General features: G+C 37.2%; 2 protein-coding genes across 2 annotated transcripts; both read right to left on the bottom strand.

The window, feature by feature from the left end:
- Positions 1 to 3,023: 3,023 nt before the first annotated feature.
- LOC147178806 (carboxypeptidase O-like) lies at positions 3,024 to 6,197 on the bottom strand. Its single transcript, XM_086069408.1, has 9 exons — positions 6,124 to 6,197; positions 5,798 to 5,837; positions 5,395 to 5,496; positions 5,216 to 5,320; positions 5,011 to 5,127; positions 3,995 to 4,088; positions 3,675 to 3,877; positions 3,504 to 3,588; positions 3,024 to 3,295 (listed from the first exon to the last, which is right to left on the bottom strand). Exons 1-9 carry the CDS (start codon positions 6,195 to 6,197, stop codon positions 3,024 to 3,026), a joined length of 1,092 nt encoding a protein of 363 aa, XP_085925534.1.
- A 3,975-nt stretch (positions 6,198 to 10,172) lies between these two features.
- LOC147178805 (carboxypeptidase O-like) lies at positions 10,173 to 14,210 on the bottom strand. The gene is made up of 9 exons (XM_086066953.1): positions 14,146 to 14,210; positions 13,460 to 13,499; positions 13,286 to 13,387; positions 12,760 to 12,864; positions 12,562 to 12,678; positions 12,295 to 12,388; positions 11,919 to 12,118; positions 10,542 to 10,626; positions 10,173 to 10,399 (listed from the first exon to the last, which is right to left on the bottom strand). Exons 1-9 carry the CDS (start codon positions 14,208 to 14,210, stop codon positions 10,173 to 10,175), a joined length of 1,035 nt encoding a protein of 344 aa, XP_085923079.1.
- Positions 14,211 to 16,524: the final 2,314 nt, after the last annotated feature.

Below are 16,524 nucleotides of genomic sequence, written 5' to 3'. Positions count from 1 at the left end.
CACAACCGACTTCAAATCTCGTCATGACAACTTTGAATCTCCTCTTGTCTTTTTTTTTTCTTCTCGCCAGGTGACCCTAATATGCCATCGTATAGTATACTGTTGTGGTGCAATGAAATTAAATATAAACATCTTATTCCGACAGTAATGTTCATTTTTCAACATCACATAATAGTCGTGACTCCTACCACCAACACAGTCCAAAGCTTTGGGACGGTGGATGCCACGACGCCATTAAAGACCTTGTTGTGGGCAAAAGTGATTATCAACAATCGCGGGTTCTGAGCGGAATGTTCTGAGCAAATGACAGACATTGGAGACATCTTTTTATTGAACCGTATCTGATTGGTGTGTTCGTCAAAACTGGGTGGCAATTTGTATTTGATTTATACATTTGACATTTAGTTGTCCTATAAAATAATGTAAGTAAATATACCTGTAATTTGGTCAAGGGGCCACTCAGAATGTGGTCAGGGGCTGCAATTGCCCATCCATGAAGTAGTCAGTAAGAATAAAAAGATTCATCAAAATACTGTAATACACGTGTCAAGAGGCATTGATCATTTGTAATCTAATCCAAAAATGAAAAATCCAAACTAAAAAAGCTGTTACACTTAAATCATAAACTATTAAAATTCATCAACACAAGGGGTCAATCAAGCGGTTCCTTTGCATTCAATTCATTTCAATTCAATTAGATTTATTATGGGAAAGTTTGTTTCATTGCATTCATGTAAATGTTTTTTATACTACTCGACTTGACCACTAACTAAACAGAATGGTGTTTTTTTTGTTTATTGTTTTTTGTCATACTAATAACTGTCTTATGTAGCCTCCATTCACTTGAGTTTGAATGGGACTTCCCTGTGCATTTTCCTAAACTTTTCAAGCCTGGCAAACCACAGAGTGAGTCTGGACAGGCGTCCATAGACAGCGATTTCGCACCGGCCGAAAACAGGCTCAAATTCGTCTTTGTGACGTCGTCTTCGTGAGCAACGTCACTCTTCAAGTTTTTCCCGTAACAATGACACAAGTCATTCACTACTGTCTCTCTTCGGCTAGTAGCCATGTTGGATTTTTACTCCGTATCCGCCCCCAAAAAAAAAACACTTCAGTGAGTCGCTTTTCTGATGTCACGTCCGCTCTTCGTCTGGATTTCCAGGCTAAAACTTTTCTACTCATCTTTTAATTACGTTTGTCAAATTAGTCAACCAAATAATGTATTGTTTGTCTCTTGAGGCAATGCAATAAAATGGGTGCAAGAAGCCTACTAAGTGTCCAATTAGATTCCCCTAATGTTATCCTTTTACTATGTTTATTAGGGGCATACTTTCATGCTAATGCTATGCTATGCTACTTACCAATGTTCTGGTCGTCAATTTATTTTACTGTTATTTAGGGATAAGAGGTTGACTTTTATTTTTTACAAGAGGTTGATTTGCACTTCATTCACTGGCTAGGCACAAGTGGTCTGAGTCATTGGCCAAAACCCTGGAAAGGCAAGAGGGAAATGTCCCAAGACGTTCACTAACTGAGTTGTCCTTCCACAAATAGATGTAACCGTCCATGTTGAGCACCGGGTGACCTAAAAGTCCATGTTTCTCATCATCTCTCCTATTTTAGAGTCTGTCTTGTATGTCGGCAAGATCTGAAATAGGAGGGGAAATCATAGTCAGGGTCTTTGCTTATTGAATGTTTCTGTTCATAGTTTGCAATTTAACATAAAAAAATGTGGTTACCTTGAGCAAGCTAATTGTTCACCGCTCATAGGTCTTTCCAAACTCCACTATGGTCACAATATCAGGGTATTGCTTTGAAATATCTATTCAGAGATGTGTTAGATTAAAATTAGTTAGGCCTTGATCAGACTGCATGGAAATAGTTTTTTTGTTTAAATCAAATTGGATCTTGAAGGTCTACTATGTCCACACTGAATGAATTGCAAGTGACAAGATCGGATTTGTAGCATCCATTTCAAACCACCTCCCGCTCTTTTTGAGGGTCAATACTTGGTTTTAGAGTTTAGGTTTTAAATGGGTTATGGTTGAGGTTAGGCAAGGCAATAATTTTTGATGGCTGGGGTTAGGGGAAGGGGCTAGGAAATGCATTATGTCAATGAGATGGCCCCACAAATGTAGTGAAACCAACCTATGTGTGTGTATCCTTACCTCTGACATGGGATGGTATTTGTAGTAGTTATACTCTGGTCTGTTACATGCACCAAACAGGATTCAGAATAGTTTGTTATTTAGCTCCACTTTATGGAAATATACTAAAATATACTTATTTAAAGCCAGACATTTACACCATCAACAGCTGTATTTTGTATATAATTGTATTCTCTATCACCATAGCAAGGCAGCAAATGTATTGTAAAAATGAAAGTTCAGATGATACTTTTACTGCACCTTAATTCATTCAGAGTTGATAAAGTAAGAGTACAATGATATCATAGCCTCAAAACTGTTCAAAAGCAACATGCAAAAAAACAAACTGACTTGTTGACTGACTTTTCTAGCATTGCAACTCCTGCCACTGAAAGCACAGCCACAAGAGCGACTCCCACATCATCGATTGCTGTCATTTCGACAAGAGTTCTTGGTTGTAAACTTTAGGACCTGCGGTTCCTTTTATACTGTAGATCAGATAAAGACGCACCTCTGCATCAGTTGCAGATGTGTTATCATGCTGCCGTTCATTTTCTATAGTGTTGTTAGCTAGGGGCTATTCCTGCTGATCTTGGGCAAGAAGCAGCCTGGACTGGTGGTCGTTAGCCAATCAACAGGATTATATTGATAAACAACCATGCACTGCCATTCACATCTATGGACAATTTACAGTCTTGAGTCTTTTTTTGAAGCATGTATTTATTTTGTTGATTATGATAATGTATGTGTTAATTTGAACAACTCCAACAGTAACGGTGCTTAAAGAAATACACTTGTGAAAAACTAACCAGCTATTTTGTGAAATGGTTCATTTAAATGTCTTATTCAGACCGTTATGTACAACATTTTTCAACATTACATGATAGTTGTGACTCCTACTGTGGCACCTACTACCACCAACACAGTCCAAAGCGCTGGGGGAGTAGATGGCACGGCACCACTGAAGACCTTGTTGTGGGCATAGGTGATTATGTGTAGGGTTCCGCTGTAAGCCTCTTCACAGGTGGGCTGGATTTGATCGTCAGGGAGCAGGAAGCCGTGATCACCCTTATCTCTGAGCTCAAAGGTGTAGGAGAAGGGGATTTCTTGGAAGCGAGCCCAATCTCTGGAGGAACCGGAGTTGGGATCTATTGAAAATTGAACACATTAACAAACATCAATAGGAGACTAACCATCTCTCAGTTTATCACTTCACACCTACAGGCATCGACTATAAGTCTTCACTTAACACAGAGACCTGGATGCCGATCCGTACCAGAAACTTCTTTCATTGAGGCAGCAGTGCTGATGATGTATGAGAATAATCCAATGGTGATCTGTCATATGTTCACTTACATAATATATCTGGTGAGGTTCCTACTTTGTAATCCATCCCATGGACCCTCTTAATGGCTTCGGCCGCACCCATGCCAACTTCCATCTAAAAAACCAGACAGCACACTCTTTTATTCAAATTGACCTGATATTTTATCATCAAAAGATGTCAGTAGATGCACATTTACATACTAGTTCCTTGTAGTTGGCGGCGGTGAAATTAGGGTGTCCATAGGGAACCAGAATCAACTGGCTATAGGAGTGCATGGTGAGGAAACACAGGAAGTCCTCCTTCCTGCTTCCCAAAAAGTAGGTAACAGCCTGTGTCTCAGGCTCAGACTCGGGATCTCTGCCACAGAAAATTTCTTCGCAGCAGTCAAATGACACCCCAATAGCTATGAAGAGAATTTGAACCATATAAATACAGCATCTTCTACTTTACATTCAAAAACTTGTACAAACAGTCTGTGACAATTTTATGATTATATATTGTTATGAAGAGAAACACTCACTGCCCCAGTTGGCATTGTAGTTGCGGTTAAGATCAGTCCCGGTGCAGTTGCAGCCTGCAGGTCCTGGTGATCTGTTCTTCCTCCAGAGTCGGGTCTAAATGGGCCCGAGTAAGCAGAAGTACCGTTAAGCTTGTTGCTCCACGTTTTTGTGGTTATGTTGACACTCAAGAGTTCATCATGGTTGGCAGGCTGGAGCCCATCCCAACACACTTTGGGTGTCTATCTTACATGAACCAAATATAACACTACAACGTTATGGAAGGTTACGTTATATACAGGAAGTGATTGACCAATCAAAAGTGCATAGCACAACGAGGAATGAGAACACTTTTTATATCGTCACAGTGTAAGCACTTCTGTGTTAAACCACTCCACCCTTAATTGTGGCAACACAGCATACGGAAGAGGAAAGACCATTGGGCCATTGATGTCAACAATCTTATATTATGAATCCAATGTTTTGAGCAAATGAGAGAAAACTGAGCTATCGTTTCATTGAACCATGTGTGATTGATGTGTTGATCAAAACTGGATGGCAATTTATAATTTATACATATCTGCAATTTTGTTCTCCTACAAGGTTATGTAAGTAAATGTAACTGACTTTAATCATATGACATATTGATAACATATTGATGTTTACAAAAACTGTTTTAAGAGTAGTAAGCAGTCAGTAAAAAATAAAAATAAAATCTTCATAGAAATCATATGCATTTCAACAGGTTCAAGAGGAATCTATAATCTGTAATCTCATCTAATAGTAGACCTTTAGGTCGTAATCAAATTGAATCATGCTGTGGTCCCTGGTGAGAGATTCTTACTTCTTTATCCTCTGTCTCTGCAAAATCGTTTGAAAAGTCCAAACTGACAAATCTGTTCCACATAAGACTTAATATTAAAAGTCGTCGACCAAAGGGCTCATACAAACTCTTCCTTTGAATTCAATGTGCCGTATCATTGGCCAAAACCCTGGAAAGGCAATGGGGAAATGTCCCAAGACGTCATGTAACACTGACCGAGTTGTCCTTCCACGAATAGATGTAACCATCCATGTTGAGCACCGGGGTGACGTAAAAGTCCATGTTCCTCATCATCTCTCCTATTTTAGGGTGTGTATTGTACGTCTGCAAGATCTGAAATGGGGAAAAAAAAATCATGGTCAGAGTCATTGCCTATCCATGCATCATCACTGTGGAACATGTTTACATAAGACATAATTACCTGTTTGACAAAGTACTGACAGAAGGCCGGAGAAATCCACTCCCTGGCGTGAATGCCACAGTCCATCCAGATAGCTTTCTTCTTTGCTCCAGTATCAATGCCAATCTGCAACGCGAACAGGACTCTTCATATTTGGGCCCTGCTACTAGTTTGCGATTTAACATTAAGAATGTGGTTACCTTGAGCAAGCTAATTGTTCGCCGCTCATAGGTCTTTCCATAATCCACTATGGTCACAATATCAGGGTATTGCTTTGAAATATCAACCATCCATTCAGAGATCTGTAGGATTAAAATTGGTTAGGCCTTTTTCAGACTGCAGGCAATTATATATATGTATATATATATATTTTTTTTTTAATCAAATTGGATCTTGACGGTCTACTGTCCGCACTTTCATTGGCAAGTGACCAGATCGGAACCACCTCCCGCTGAGGTTGGGGAAACGCGGTTCAATTAGATTTCACGGAATTTTTGCTGTTCAGATTTCATCAAATCAGGACAGATGCAAGATGGACATGGCATAAATCAGATTTGCTTAAGAGTTTTGTCAGCGTGTGTGTGTGTGTGTGTGTGTCCTTACCTCTGACATGGGATGGTATTTGTAGTAGTTATACTCTGGTCTGTTATACACACCAAATAGGATTTATAATATTTCATTATTAGCTCCACTCTATGGAAACATACTAAAATATACTTATTTAAAGCCAGACATTTATACCACCAACAGCTGTATTTTGTATAGAATTTTATTCTCTATCACAACAGCAAAAAAAATGCAAGTTCATATGATACTTTTAGTCCTGCACCTTAATTCATTCAGAGTTGATAAAGTAAGAGTAAAATGATATCATAGTCTCAAAAATGTTCCAAAACAGCATGCAGTTATGAAAACAACAATTGACTCACTTTTCTAGCATTGCAGCTCCTGCCACTGAAAGCACAGCCACAAGAGCGATTCCCACATCACTGATTGCTGTCATTTCGAGAAGAGTTCGTGGTTGTAAACCTTAGGACCTGCAGTTCCTTTTATAGTGTAAAATCAGATAAAGATGCACCTTTGCCTGAGTTGCCGATGTGTTATAAATATCATGCTGTTATTGAATTGAATGCCCAGTTAATTTTTAATTTGATTCGAAGGTTACTTGATAATCTTTCAGATAATAAGTAATTATTACACTGCCAGCCATGTTAGAAAATGTTCAATACCCACACAATAAACCAAATCTATCAAATGACAGAATAAAACTCTCCTTTCTGCCTTGTCTTGTTCTTTTATAATCGGCAGTAGAAAAATGTAGGTTATTTCTTTTAAAATGGCGCAGTGATGTCATCCACTGGTGGTTGTGCATCACTACATTGTTTCCATGTTTTGACATTTACAGTGGAGCATAATCAGATTCTCCCTTATCTAGCTCCGTTGGGGAAAAAATTAATCGACAAGTATACTTGTCAATGGCAGTGAATTTATTAATACAGTTTCAATAAAAAAAAAAGGTAATCTTTAAATAAAAAAGAAGCAATTCATATTCCGTAGCATTTGACCTCATCCCACTCACTTCTATTGGCAGTTTAGAGTCCTTATTCATGCATGTTTTTAGAAAGCTGGAGCACCCTGTCAACTTTTTGGGGCGCACATTTATTTTTGTAGGTGTACATGCTCACTTTCCTTTTTGCTCCGATAAGTCAAATCAAGCTGGTACCAGTGATACTGATTTGATACTGATAATTTGTGCAAATGCACCGGAATCTAAAGTCTGGTAAATCTAAAACAAATTACAAGATATCAGAGGGATTTTTAAAATTGTTATTGGAAGTATGTTGACGTAGCAGTCATACTCTTGCTCATTTGTAATATTTAACGACTCAAATTGAAACCGTGTACTATTGCAAAGGTTGCCAATCCCTACATTTAAAAATATTTATTTGGCAGTGAAGGCTATTTATTTGTAGATAAAAGTACATCTTAGACCTTTGTCTATATAATCCACCTTAAATGATCAATTCTTTAGGAAACCTTGCGTAAATAAATCTGTGCTGTTTATGTGAGATGATATTGACGCCTTCTTAAAATAATCACCTAAGTAATTTTTTCAGATTTTTCAGGAAACACAAAAAAATTAACAATTTGCATCATCATGATTTAGGCAAAAGAATAATTTTTGCAAAAAAATGACTTGGGCAATTATTTTAAGAGGATGACGATATGTGAGATGATCTTTCTCTCTGTTGAAACATGTATTTGTACTGCACCGATGAAACAACACTGTGATCTCCTCTTCTGCCTGCGACTGCGCCTCATCATAAATTGCATTCATTGTAGGTTGTAGTTTAACCTGAGCTGTTTAACAAGATTTAGAGTCTTGCCACAACTCCTTTCTGTTTTTCTACAATCATCACAAACTACGTCGTGACAAAAAAAAAAAAAACTATTTGCACACAAGACTTCTTGCACTTTGTAAAGTCATTCTGAGTGACTGACTAAGCAGTATATCTTGCTGCTGTGTTTATGCATTAAGCTCTTTTCACACTGCACTTAGAACGACATGCCGTTGGGCATGTGGTAAGGGGCAGGAGCGTTCAGGTAACGACAATGGAGGATGCCTTAATAAAGACATTGTGTTAATGTCTCAAGCTTTGGGAAACACTTTAAGTGACATACAATGACAAATATGTTTAAGAAGACACAGCTTGAACTATACTTCAAAGCGTTCTTGGTGGAACTGGAGTTCATGAACGGCATTAAACTCGCCAAGTTCCTGCCAAGCAATTAGCAAAGATGACACTCAAGTTGGCGCCACCGTCACATTTCCATCAATTCACCTTTGCGTTCCACCTTCTTGTTGCTCTTAGCAAATATTTCTTCAGGTCGGTGGGCGAAACTGAATATATATTGACAAATCATTGAAAAACAACTCGAGTACTCGTCCAATTTTTTTTTTACCTTCCTTGTTTTCTACATATTTGAGAGACTTAACGTAGCAATCAATATCAATCAAAAATACCTTAAAACATGGAGTAAGCCTAAAAGTTTGGCTTTGTGAATATGAAATTTCCCAAACAGAATTAATAGAACAACATTGCACAATTCTGTTTCTCTGCATACAAAACAAGTGATATTTTTACCTTAAATTTTTTTACTATAATAGCCAGCCCTTAGAAAAATTGATTTCTCTACTTCTTCCCAGAATCTGACGCTAAATGGAGCAATCACAGAGAAGAAGAGTTACACTTTCCTGATCAATATTACAAAATGTACACCCGTCATCTAACTCGACAACAAATCTTGAGACATAGAAATTAGTTGAATTATGCAATATCTTTAGATGCATTTCTTCTTTAGGTTGTAAATTATTTTAAAAGGAACAAACCACGTTTTATCCCAATATTCTTTGTGAATTGAGAGTTCCAGAAGAAGAAGAATATCCCACGCAGAATTATTTTCCTATGAACTTTCTAATATAACTTGTTATTGTTTCTTCATAAGAACCATATCACTTATATTTAGTTCTTCACCTAGCTTTTTATCAGTTCCTTTCTCAACACAATGCTGTAAACATAAAAGACGTGTTCCTTCTAACAATACACAAGTTGTTCCATAATACATCTGTGAGAAGAGAAGTTATGTGAATAACATAATTTCTAAGCTAACAATGCTTGATGAAGAAAATTGGAAATCTTTGTAAATTTCTAGTCACATTTTAATGGAAAATCAAGCTCACCGACCTTGCTAAAAATATGCAGAATACCATAGTGATGATGGCGCTTTTCAGCATTTCCCCCCCAGCCATTTCACTTACAAAGTACAATTCATGAGAAACAATCGTTTAAATCCACCTTCAGCTGTAGATCCAGAAAGGAGTCCCTTTTTTTTCTTCAAGTGATGAACAAACATTCCATTAACTCATTCACTGCCATTGACGGCTATAGACGTCAAAAATTAATTTTAACTATTTCTATTAGTTTAACTTTTTTCCCCCCACACTTGTTAACAAGAGTGTGAAAACCTAGATTTTTTTATTGTACATTTAGAACAGATATAAAATGTGTGATTAATCGTGAGTTAACTCGTGAAGTCATGCGATTAATTACAATTAAAACATTTTGATCGCCTTATGCCCCTAATTTTTAATAATCTTTTCTTTTTTTCTTTAAATCGCAATTAACATTTTCAATTGTAATTAATCACATGACTTTAATAATTAACTCTTGATTAATCTCAAATTTTATATCTGTTCTAAATGTACAATTAAAAAATTTTTTTTTTTTTAGGTTTTCATACTCAACTTAACAAAAGTGGAAAATTAATAGAAATAGTTACAATTTAAAATAAAAAAATAAAGAAATAGTTACAATAAATTTTTGACGTCTATAGCCGTCAATGCCAGTGAATGAGTCAATATCTTTAGTCTTCTTGCACATCAAGGGATGGAGCAGGATAAACAAAGTGTGACACGCCTTCAGCTTTGATTAAAAACCCTCGATCGATACAGCATCGAAAGGTCCCTGCCACAAATCCAAATGTTTTTGCTCCTTTTTTCAGTCTTGTAGACAGTAGCAACAGTCTCCGTGTTGACCTCCTAGCAGGTTACTATGTCAGTACTTCTAAATCTGGGCACACTGAGCGAGTGCAATGTGAAAAAGGGCTTTACGTAATAACAAAGCAGAAGAAAAAGTAGTTTCCTTCTACCATGTATTGCGTTTTTCGAATGACTATCAAAAGTATCAGAAAATCCAATTTTGAGCATGAAGATCTTATACCGGAGGTGTCATAATTTCAGAATCTTTACGCATATCATGCAAATTTGAATCACCATGATCAATTAATGAATTAAGTTAAATTTGAGACATTAAAAATGTAAATAACATTATTAATGTCTGAAATATTACGACTATACCCCAGTTCTGTGGTTTGAATTTATGTGCAGCGTGGATCCTGTTTCATGTTTTTTCATAAGTCAGGCATGAATCGAAACGGGTGACTCGGTCTGTCGCCTTTTAAAGACCTTGTCGTGGGCGTACGTAATGATGTACAGGGCTCCACTGTAGGCCTCCTCACATGTGGGCTGGATCTGATTCTCAGGGAGTTCAAAGCCATGATGTCCTTTATCTCGCAGCTCAAAGGTATAGCAGAAGGGAATTCCTTGTAGCCAAGCCCATTCTTCAGACGAACCCGAGTACAGGTCTGTTGAATACAGGATTTCAATATACAGCTTTTAATTGCAACCTGGCAGTTTTTCTTGTTGAATTCTTACAACACACTCGATCTTATTCTGTGTGTAAGTAAGAGAGGAGTACACAGGTGGAACATGAGCCATATGACTTACATGTTATATCTGGTGAAGTTCCTACATCGTAGAGCTTCCCGTGCACCTTCCTGCTAGCCTCAGCAGCACCCAAGCCCACTTTCATCTGAAGAACCAGACAACTCACAGTGACTGAAACAAATCTACATTCGTGTCCAGAGGTTGAGCGATGCACCATACGCAGACTCACTGTGACCTATAATGATTCCTTTAGGCTACTGCTGAGGGTGCCTAGATGGCACAGTGCAAGTCAGTTGCTTGTCAATGCTCATATTCCTACCTGTGAGGCACTGCAAAGACATTTGGTGTTCAAATTTATGCAGCGGCTGGATGAGTCGGATCACTCCATTTTACGGGCTTTGACAAATCCTCAATTGTGCAATTGTAGGTACACAGCATTGGATGGAAATACTTTAAACTCAATTATTTGATAGTTTTAAATTTCTTGTCTCTTTTGTCCCTTTTTCTTTTATGTTTATGGACCCTATTTGTGTCTGCAGTAAAGAATTGATTGATATCATTATTATTATTATTATTAGGATTATTATTAAATTCTCTGACATATTTTGCAATTTTATGGACATTTTATGGTAAATTTCTGCTTTCCTCTTCTTTTTTGGTCATTTTAAAAACTTTTTTATCTACCTTTTGTCTCTCTCTTTCTGACAACGTAAACATTTCAACGCTGACATTTATTGGGAATATTCAATTATTCATTTAAAAAAAATCTAAATTATTAATTCATTTAAGGAATATTTCATAAAAAAACAAAACATAAATAAGTAATAATAATAATAATATTTTGTTTTTGCTTTCTTTATTATTATTATTATTATTAAATTATCTGACATTTTGGCAATTTCATGGACATTTTATCGTAATTTTCTACTTTCCTCTTCCTTTTTAGTCATTTTATAGTCGCTTTTTTGGTCATTTAAAAAACTTTTTCATCTACCTTTCGTCTCTCTCTTTCTGACAACTTAAACATTTGTACTCTGACATTTTTTTGGAATATTTTATTATTCTTTTTTTTAAATCTAAATTATTAATTCATTTCAGGAATATTTCATCAAAAAAAACCACATAAATATATAATAATAATAACAGTAATATTTTTGGGGTGGAGATCCACCATGAGCCACAGGTTGCATACCCCTGGTCTAATATTTTTTTATTTTGACAAGACTTACTCTTTTTCTTTTTGTCTAAATTAATTATTTCCTTATGCTGGCCGCCTCTGTTAAACTCTCAGTTGAACAGATTGAAATTATTAAATATCATCTATTCATTATTTGGTTCAGTTTGTTGTATTTTATTAAAAAAAAAAAAGGCTCACGCCATTACTTTAGGAAGGTGACAAATAACGGCAATAATTATCCTTGCCATAAACATCTTTACCATTTCTTGGTAGTCTGTGGTGACGGCAGTCTGGTAATTGGGAAAGTGGAGCAGCTGGCCGTAGGAGTGGATGGTGAAGAAACACAGGAAGTCCTCCTTCCTGCTTCCTACAAAGGAGGTGATGGCTTGGACTTCAGGCTCAGACTCAGGAGCTCTGCCGCGGAAGGTTGACTCACAGCAGTCAGATGATGATCCAAACTCTATGAAGGCGTCTGGTAAATTATTCCTACTCCTTTTCAGACCGGCAGTGCATGGTGTTTCAATGTGGAATATTAAAGTGTCGATTTTTTTTCTACTTAATGAATCAAATATTTGTGGATGCAGAAGTTTCCCCCACAGTACACACGACTAAAGTTTTAAGAACTCCAGCACTCACTGCCCCAGTTGGCATCAAAGTTGCGGTTGAGGTCAGTGCCGGAGCAGTTGCAGCCTGCAGGTCCTGGTGATCTGTTCTTCCTCCAGAGTCGCGTCTAAATGGGTCAGGGTAACCAAATCCTGTTTAGTCCGTTATGTGCCTTATTTTGACAAAAGATGCGCTTTTCTTCTTGAGTCAAAAATGCCGTTCACTGCTTAAATCTTGTTCATTCATAGGCTAACATCCTAGAAAGGTAATCAGGAAAATTTGGGGAAATGGAACACTGACCGAGTTGTCCTTCCACGAATAGACGTAACCGTCCATGTTGAGCACCGGGGTGATGTAGAAGTCCATATTTCGAATCATCTCTCCCATTTTCTGGTCTGTCTTGTATGTCAGAAGGATCTGAAATGAAAAGATGGTGAGGCTTTGTTCATCGAAAGTTGTCAATGTGAAACACTTTCACGTGGGCCATGATTTGATTACCTGTTGGACAAAGTACTGACAGAAGGCCGGAGCAATCCATTCTCTAGCGTGTGTTCCACAGTCCACCCAGATAGCGTTCTTCTTCTTCCCAGTATCCACACCAATCTGCAAGTAAAACAGGATACCTTTTTTCTCTATCCTGTTCGGAGTTTGCAGCTTAACATCTAGCCTTTTTTTTTTTGCGCGATTATCCTCATAAAGGTCACAGATGTGTTGGAGTCTATCCAATGTTATATTATAAGATTTAGCTCCCTGTTTTACTTTAGTTTTATGGCATGTGTGCACACATACATGCAGCCCCCAGCCAAAAGAAAATTGCTATGTTTAATGGTTTGCTTTTGAAAACGGATGACCCGTGTGATCATTGGCGTTAGTATGGGGAATTTGCGCCCCCTTGTGGGGCTGGCATTACTTCTACTACTACTACTACTACAACTACGACAAAGAAGCAACAAACGAATAATATGTTAACAACAAACACACACAATTGCTAAAAGTTGATCACTATTCACATAAGGCCACCGACCTTGAGCAAGCTAATTGTCCTCAGCTCATATGTCTTTCCATACTCCACTGTGGTTACAATATCAGGATGATCCTTTGTCAGCCGAGTCATCCACTCAGAGATCTATCAGATGGAAAAGTGTTAGTCCGTGTAGTTATGTGTGTGTGTTGTCATGTCAGTAGTGTTTATTCTTACCTGTGACATAGGGTGGTATTTGTAGTAGTCGTACTCGGCTCTGTTGCAGACGTCAAAAATTAACTATACTTTTAGGCCCACAAAAGCTTGTGTTAAAACCACCAACTGGTATGTAAAATGTACTCATTTCATTTTATATCACAGTAAGTGAGGTGTGAGTACAGCACATGTTTTTTTTTTTTTTTTTAAAGGAAATTGGCAAACTATGCCTTCATAATAATATATAATTTTTTGAAAGTCAAGCATCATAATACAAGCTGGTCAGCATATTACGAGCTGTACGTCTCACGAGAGCTTATTTCAGCCAGCAGCAAACGAGCTCTGCATGTTTTGCTTTTTCTTTGGGTTTTAGGAGACAGCTTCTACGAAAGACAAATGGTGGTTAAAGAAACGTTTAATGAGAATATATTATTCCCCGCAAGTCACACCGCCGGCATGGATCTTAGATCCACACATTTAATTTGACTTAATATATAACCTTGTTTTTTTTTATTGATTTAATGTAATGTTTTATTTTACAATGTATTTTCTTAATTGGAGCATCTGATTTCCACCTACAATTGTCCTAATATTTCCTTTCACTTGCTGTTGGAGATTCTTTTAGGTCCACCGTTTGCTTCCATGTCACCACAAAGAGCCTTTATTTGTTTACTTTCCACCTCAATTATGTCCTAAATTCAACGTACCTCTCGATTTCTGCTACGGCTCCTGTGAGTAGCGCCACAAGACTCAGGCCCACAACATTTAGCATCGTTGTTTTGTCCGTGCTGTTCCGCAAAATGTTAAACATGAACAAATGTATCAGTACAGTAATCTACCTTCCATCGTGGGGTTACATTCCAGAAGAAGTGGAATCCGGGATACATAAATCCTATTTAAATACTCTATTGCAGTGGTCCGCAACTTTTTGGGTTAAACCGACCTGGTTCATACAAGTCCATGTTTTACACTTTGGGAGTTAAGATCAACTCTCCAAAATTTAACACTGTGGATACAACACTCCAGTGTTTTCTGGGTATCAGTTGTTTTGCTATAATATATTTTTTTTCTTGTTCCTACTCAAAAGCTGACGTAACATCTATACTGACCGATGATGAAAAATGTATGTCTACTGTGTCCGAAAGCCACAAAAACAAATGCTCACCGTTCAGTATTTCAACCAGCACATTGTCAATGGCGGCATGAGTTGTTCTGCCTCCCCCTTACCTTAAAGATGCCACATATGAAATGGTGCTGTCCAGGGTTTCCAAAGACCAGTACAGACAGCCTTTTCAACTGCGTTCCTCGACACTATAATAGTTTCTTCAACACTAATCATCACTTATGAAGCATTGACAACATTACCCCTCCCCACGTATTAAATATGACAAACCCGACTGGTTCTTAGTAAAATTGAGCTGCCTTGTTTTTTCACCACTGTGTTTGAGGATAAATATTTGTCCTATACTGCATTTGTTGTGCATATGTCACACCGGCTTAAAGGCTTTTTAATGAAGCTTGCAGCACAGATAGGACATATTATAATTTATATTATAATGACTCTAATGCGGTTTATGGAATGGATGGATGTTTACATTTCTAAACATCAGATTCAATATTCTCCTTTTTACTCCTTATGATAAAATACTTATGTCATGTCTGGGCTTCTGTAGATGTTAAAAAAAAAAAAAAAGATGTTCGAAGGTGGTTCATTTCATTTTTCCCATCCACACACAGCATAACATTGCTATTTGCTTCACTGCCCTTAATAATTATATATATATGCAAGGATTATAAATGTTCCTCTCCTAGTTGACCCTGCATACTTACATTTTTGACACCCACTGATTCACCTATTTGTCGATAGAAAAAAAAAAGTTTGTTCTTTATTTGGGGGTGGGGGTGCCGTGATTGAACCCCTGTTTTTCATGAAAAATGCATACTGAAGGCTTATCAGGATTTTTTTTTTTAAAGAATTTCTTGGGTTTACAATTGCACTGCTTTTCAATTGTTTTTTGTTACCCCACCCCCAATGGAAGAAGAAAACATTGTGTGCCTCCCCCTGCAGCCTGATCATCCTGGAAGGGGGATTACCACATTTGCAGTCCCTTCTCAAGGTTTCTCATTTTTTTTGCCTGTCGTTTTTTTTCCCTTGCCCTCTTGTGGTTCGATTAGGGGATGTCGTTGATATTTGTCAACTGCGGGCACGTGAAGCCATTTGAGACTCCTGTGTAATTAAGGGCTATATAAATAAACTTGACAAGACTCGATGGCACTGTTGGTTTAAAGATGCAGGGACATTTTTTATCAATATTATTGCACTAGCCTTTATCTTTAAACCAAGAGCACATTTTCCTATCACTACATGTCTAGTACATGATTGTGTGTATGTCTATATATCCTTATACTCAATACTATATGTATACATATAGTATTGAGTACGAGTACGAGTACGAGCATATACATACGATGTATCATGTCGCCCATGGAAGAAGTAGCTTTCAGCAAAAAGGTTGGTGATGAATCCTGCTTTACACATTGCTGCCGTAAAGGATTGTGAGAAATATAACCTGTCAAAAATCCACTTTCAGGAGTAACCTTTGTTCAGGGTGATGTAAAGGTTGCATCCGGACACCATTCCTAAGCATTTACAATTCATTCCTATTTTTCCTTCATATAATTTATTAAACAATTTCAACAGAATACACAAACAGATTGTGAACACTTCACACATGTTATTAATACAGGGAGAGAGAGAAAAGCCAGGGGGGATATTTAAATAAAAACATTTTTAAAAAAAGAGCATAAAGCCAAAGTTATTATCGCTTTCTTGTTGACAGTTCTCAATATAGTATTAATGTACTGCTTGGTTTCCATTTCAAAAACTAAAAACAAATGACTAACTTTTGATTTGTGTATGTGAAATTTCGCCAAAATGATTATCAAGTTTATTAGAAACATTTATTTATTTTTAAATTTGGTTCATTATCACTATTACAGAAACCAAACAGTAAACATTTTTTTACAATTCCAACATCCTATCCTCTCAAGTACTTCTGGGTCATCTCGCTTTGACAGTAAAAAGT

Source organism: Leptonotus elevatus, chromosome 2 (assembly GCF_054856555.1).
Source record: "Leptonotus elevatus isolate MCC_2025b chromosome 2, RoL_Lele_1.0, whole genome shotgun sequence".
NCBI classification, from domain to species: Eukaryota; Metazoa; Chordata; class Actinopteri; order Syngnathiformes; family Syngnathidae; genus Leptonotus; species Leptonotus elevatus.
The sequence above is the reverse complement of the archived record's forward strand: the minus strand, read 5'-3'. Positions and strand labels throughout refer to the sequence as shown.

What these genes read in the sequence shown, in the direction of transcription:
- LOC147178805 (XM_086066953.1), bottom strand. Translation starts at nt 14,210, where the DNA reads ATGCTAAATGTTGTGGGCCTGAGTCTTGTGGCGCTACTCACAGGAGCC. An exon ending in AATACCACCCTATGTCACAG is followed by an intron (nt 13,388 to 13,459) that starts GTAAGAATAAAC and finishes TCCATCTGATAG; the next exon opens with ATCTCTGAGTGGATGACTCG. An exon ending in CTTTGATGCCAACTGGGGCA is followed by an intron (nt 12,119 to 12,294) that starts GTGAGTGCTGGA and finishes ACGCCTTCATAG; the next exon opens with AGTTTGGATCATCATCTGAC.
- LOC147178806 (XM_086069408.1), bottom strand. Translation starts at nt 6,197, where the DNA reads ATGACAGCAATCAGTGATGTGGGAATCGCTCTTGTGGCTGTGCTTTCA. An exon ending in GAACAATTAGCTTGCTCAAG is followed by an intron (nt 5,321 to 5,394) that starts GTAACCACATTC and finishes TTCGCGTTGCAG; the next exon opens with ATTGGCATTGATACTGGAGC. An exon ending in ATTCGTGGAAGGACAACTCG is followed by an intron (nt 4,089 to 5,010) that starts GTCAGTGTTACA and finishes GGGCCCATTTAG; the next exon opens with ACCCGACTCTGGAGGAAGAA.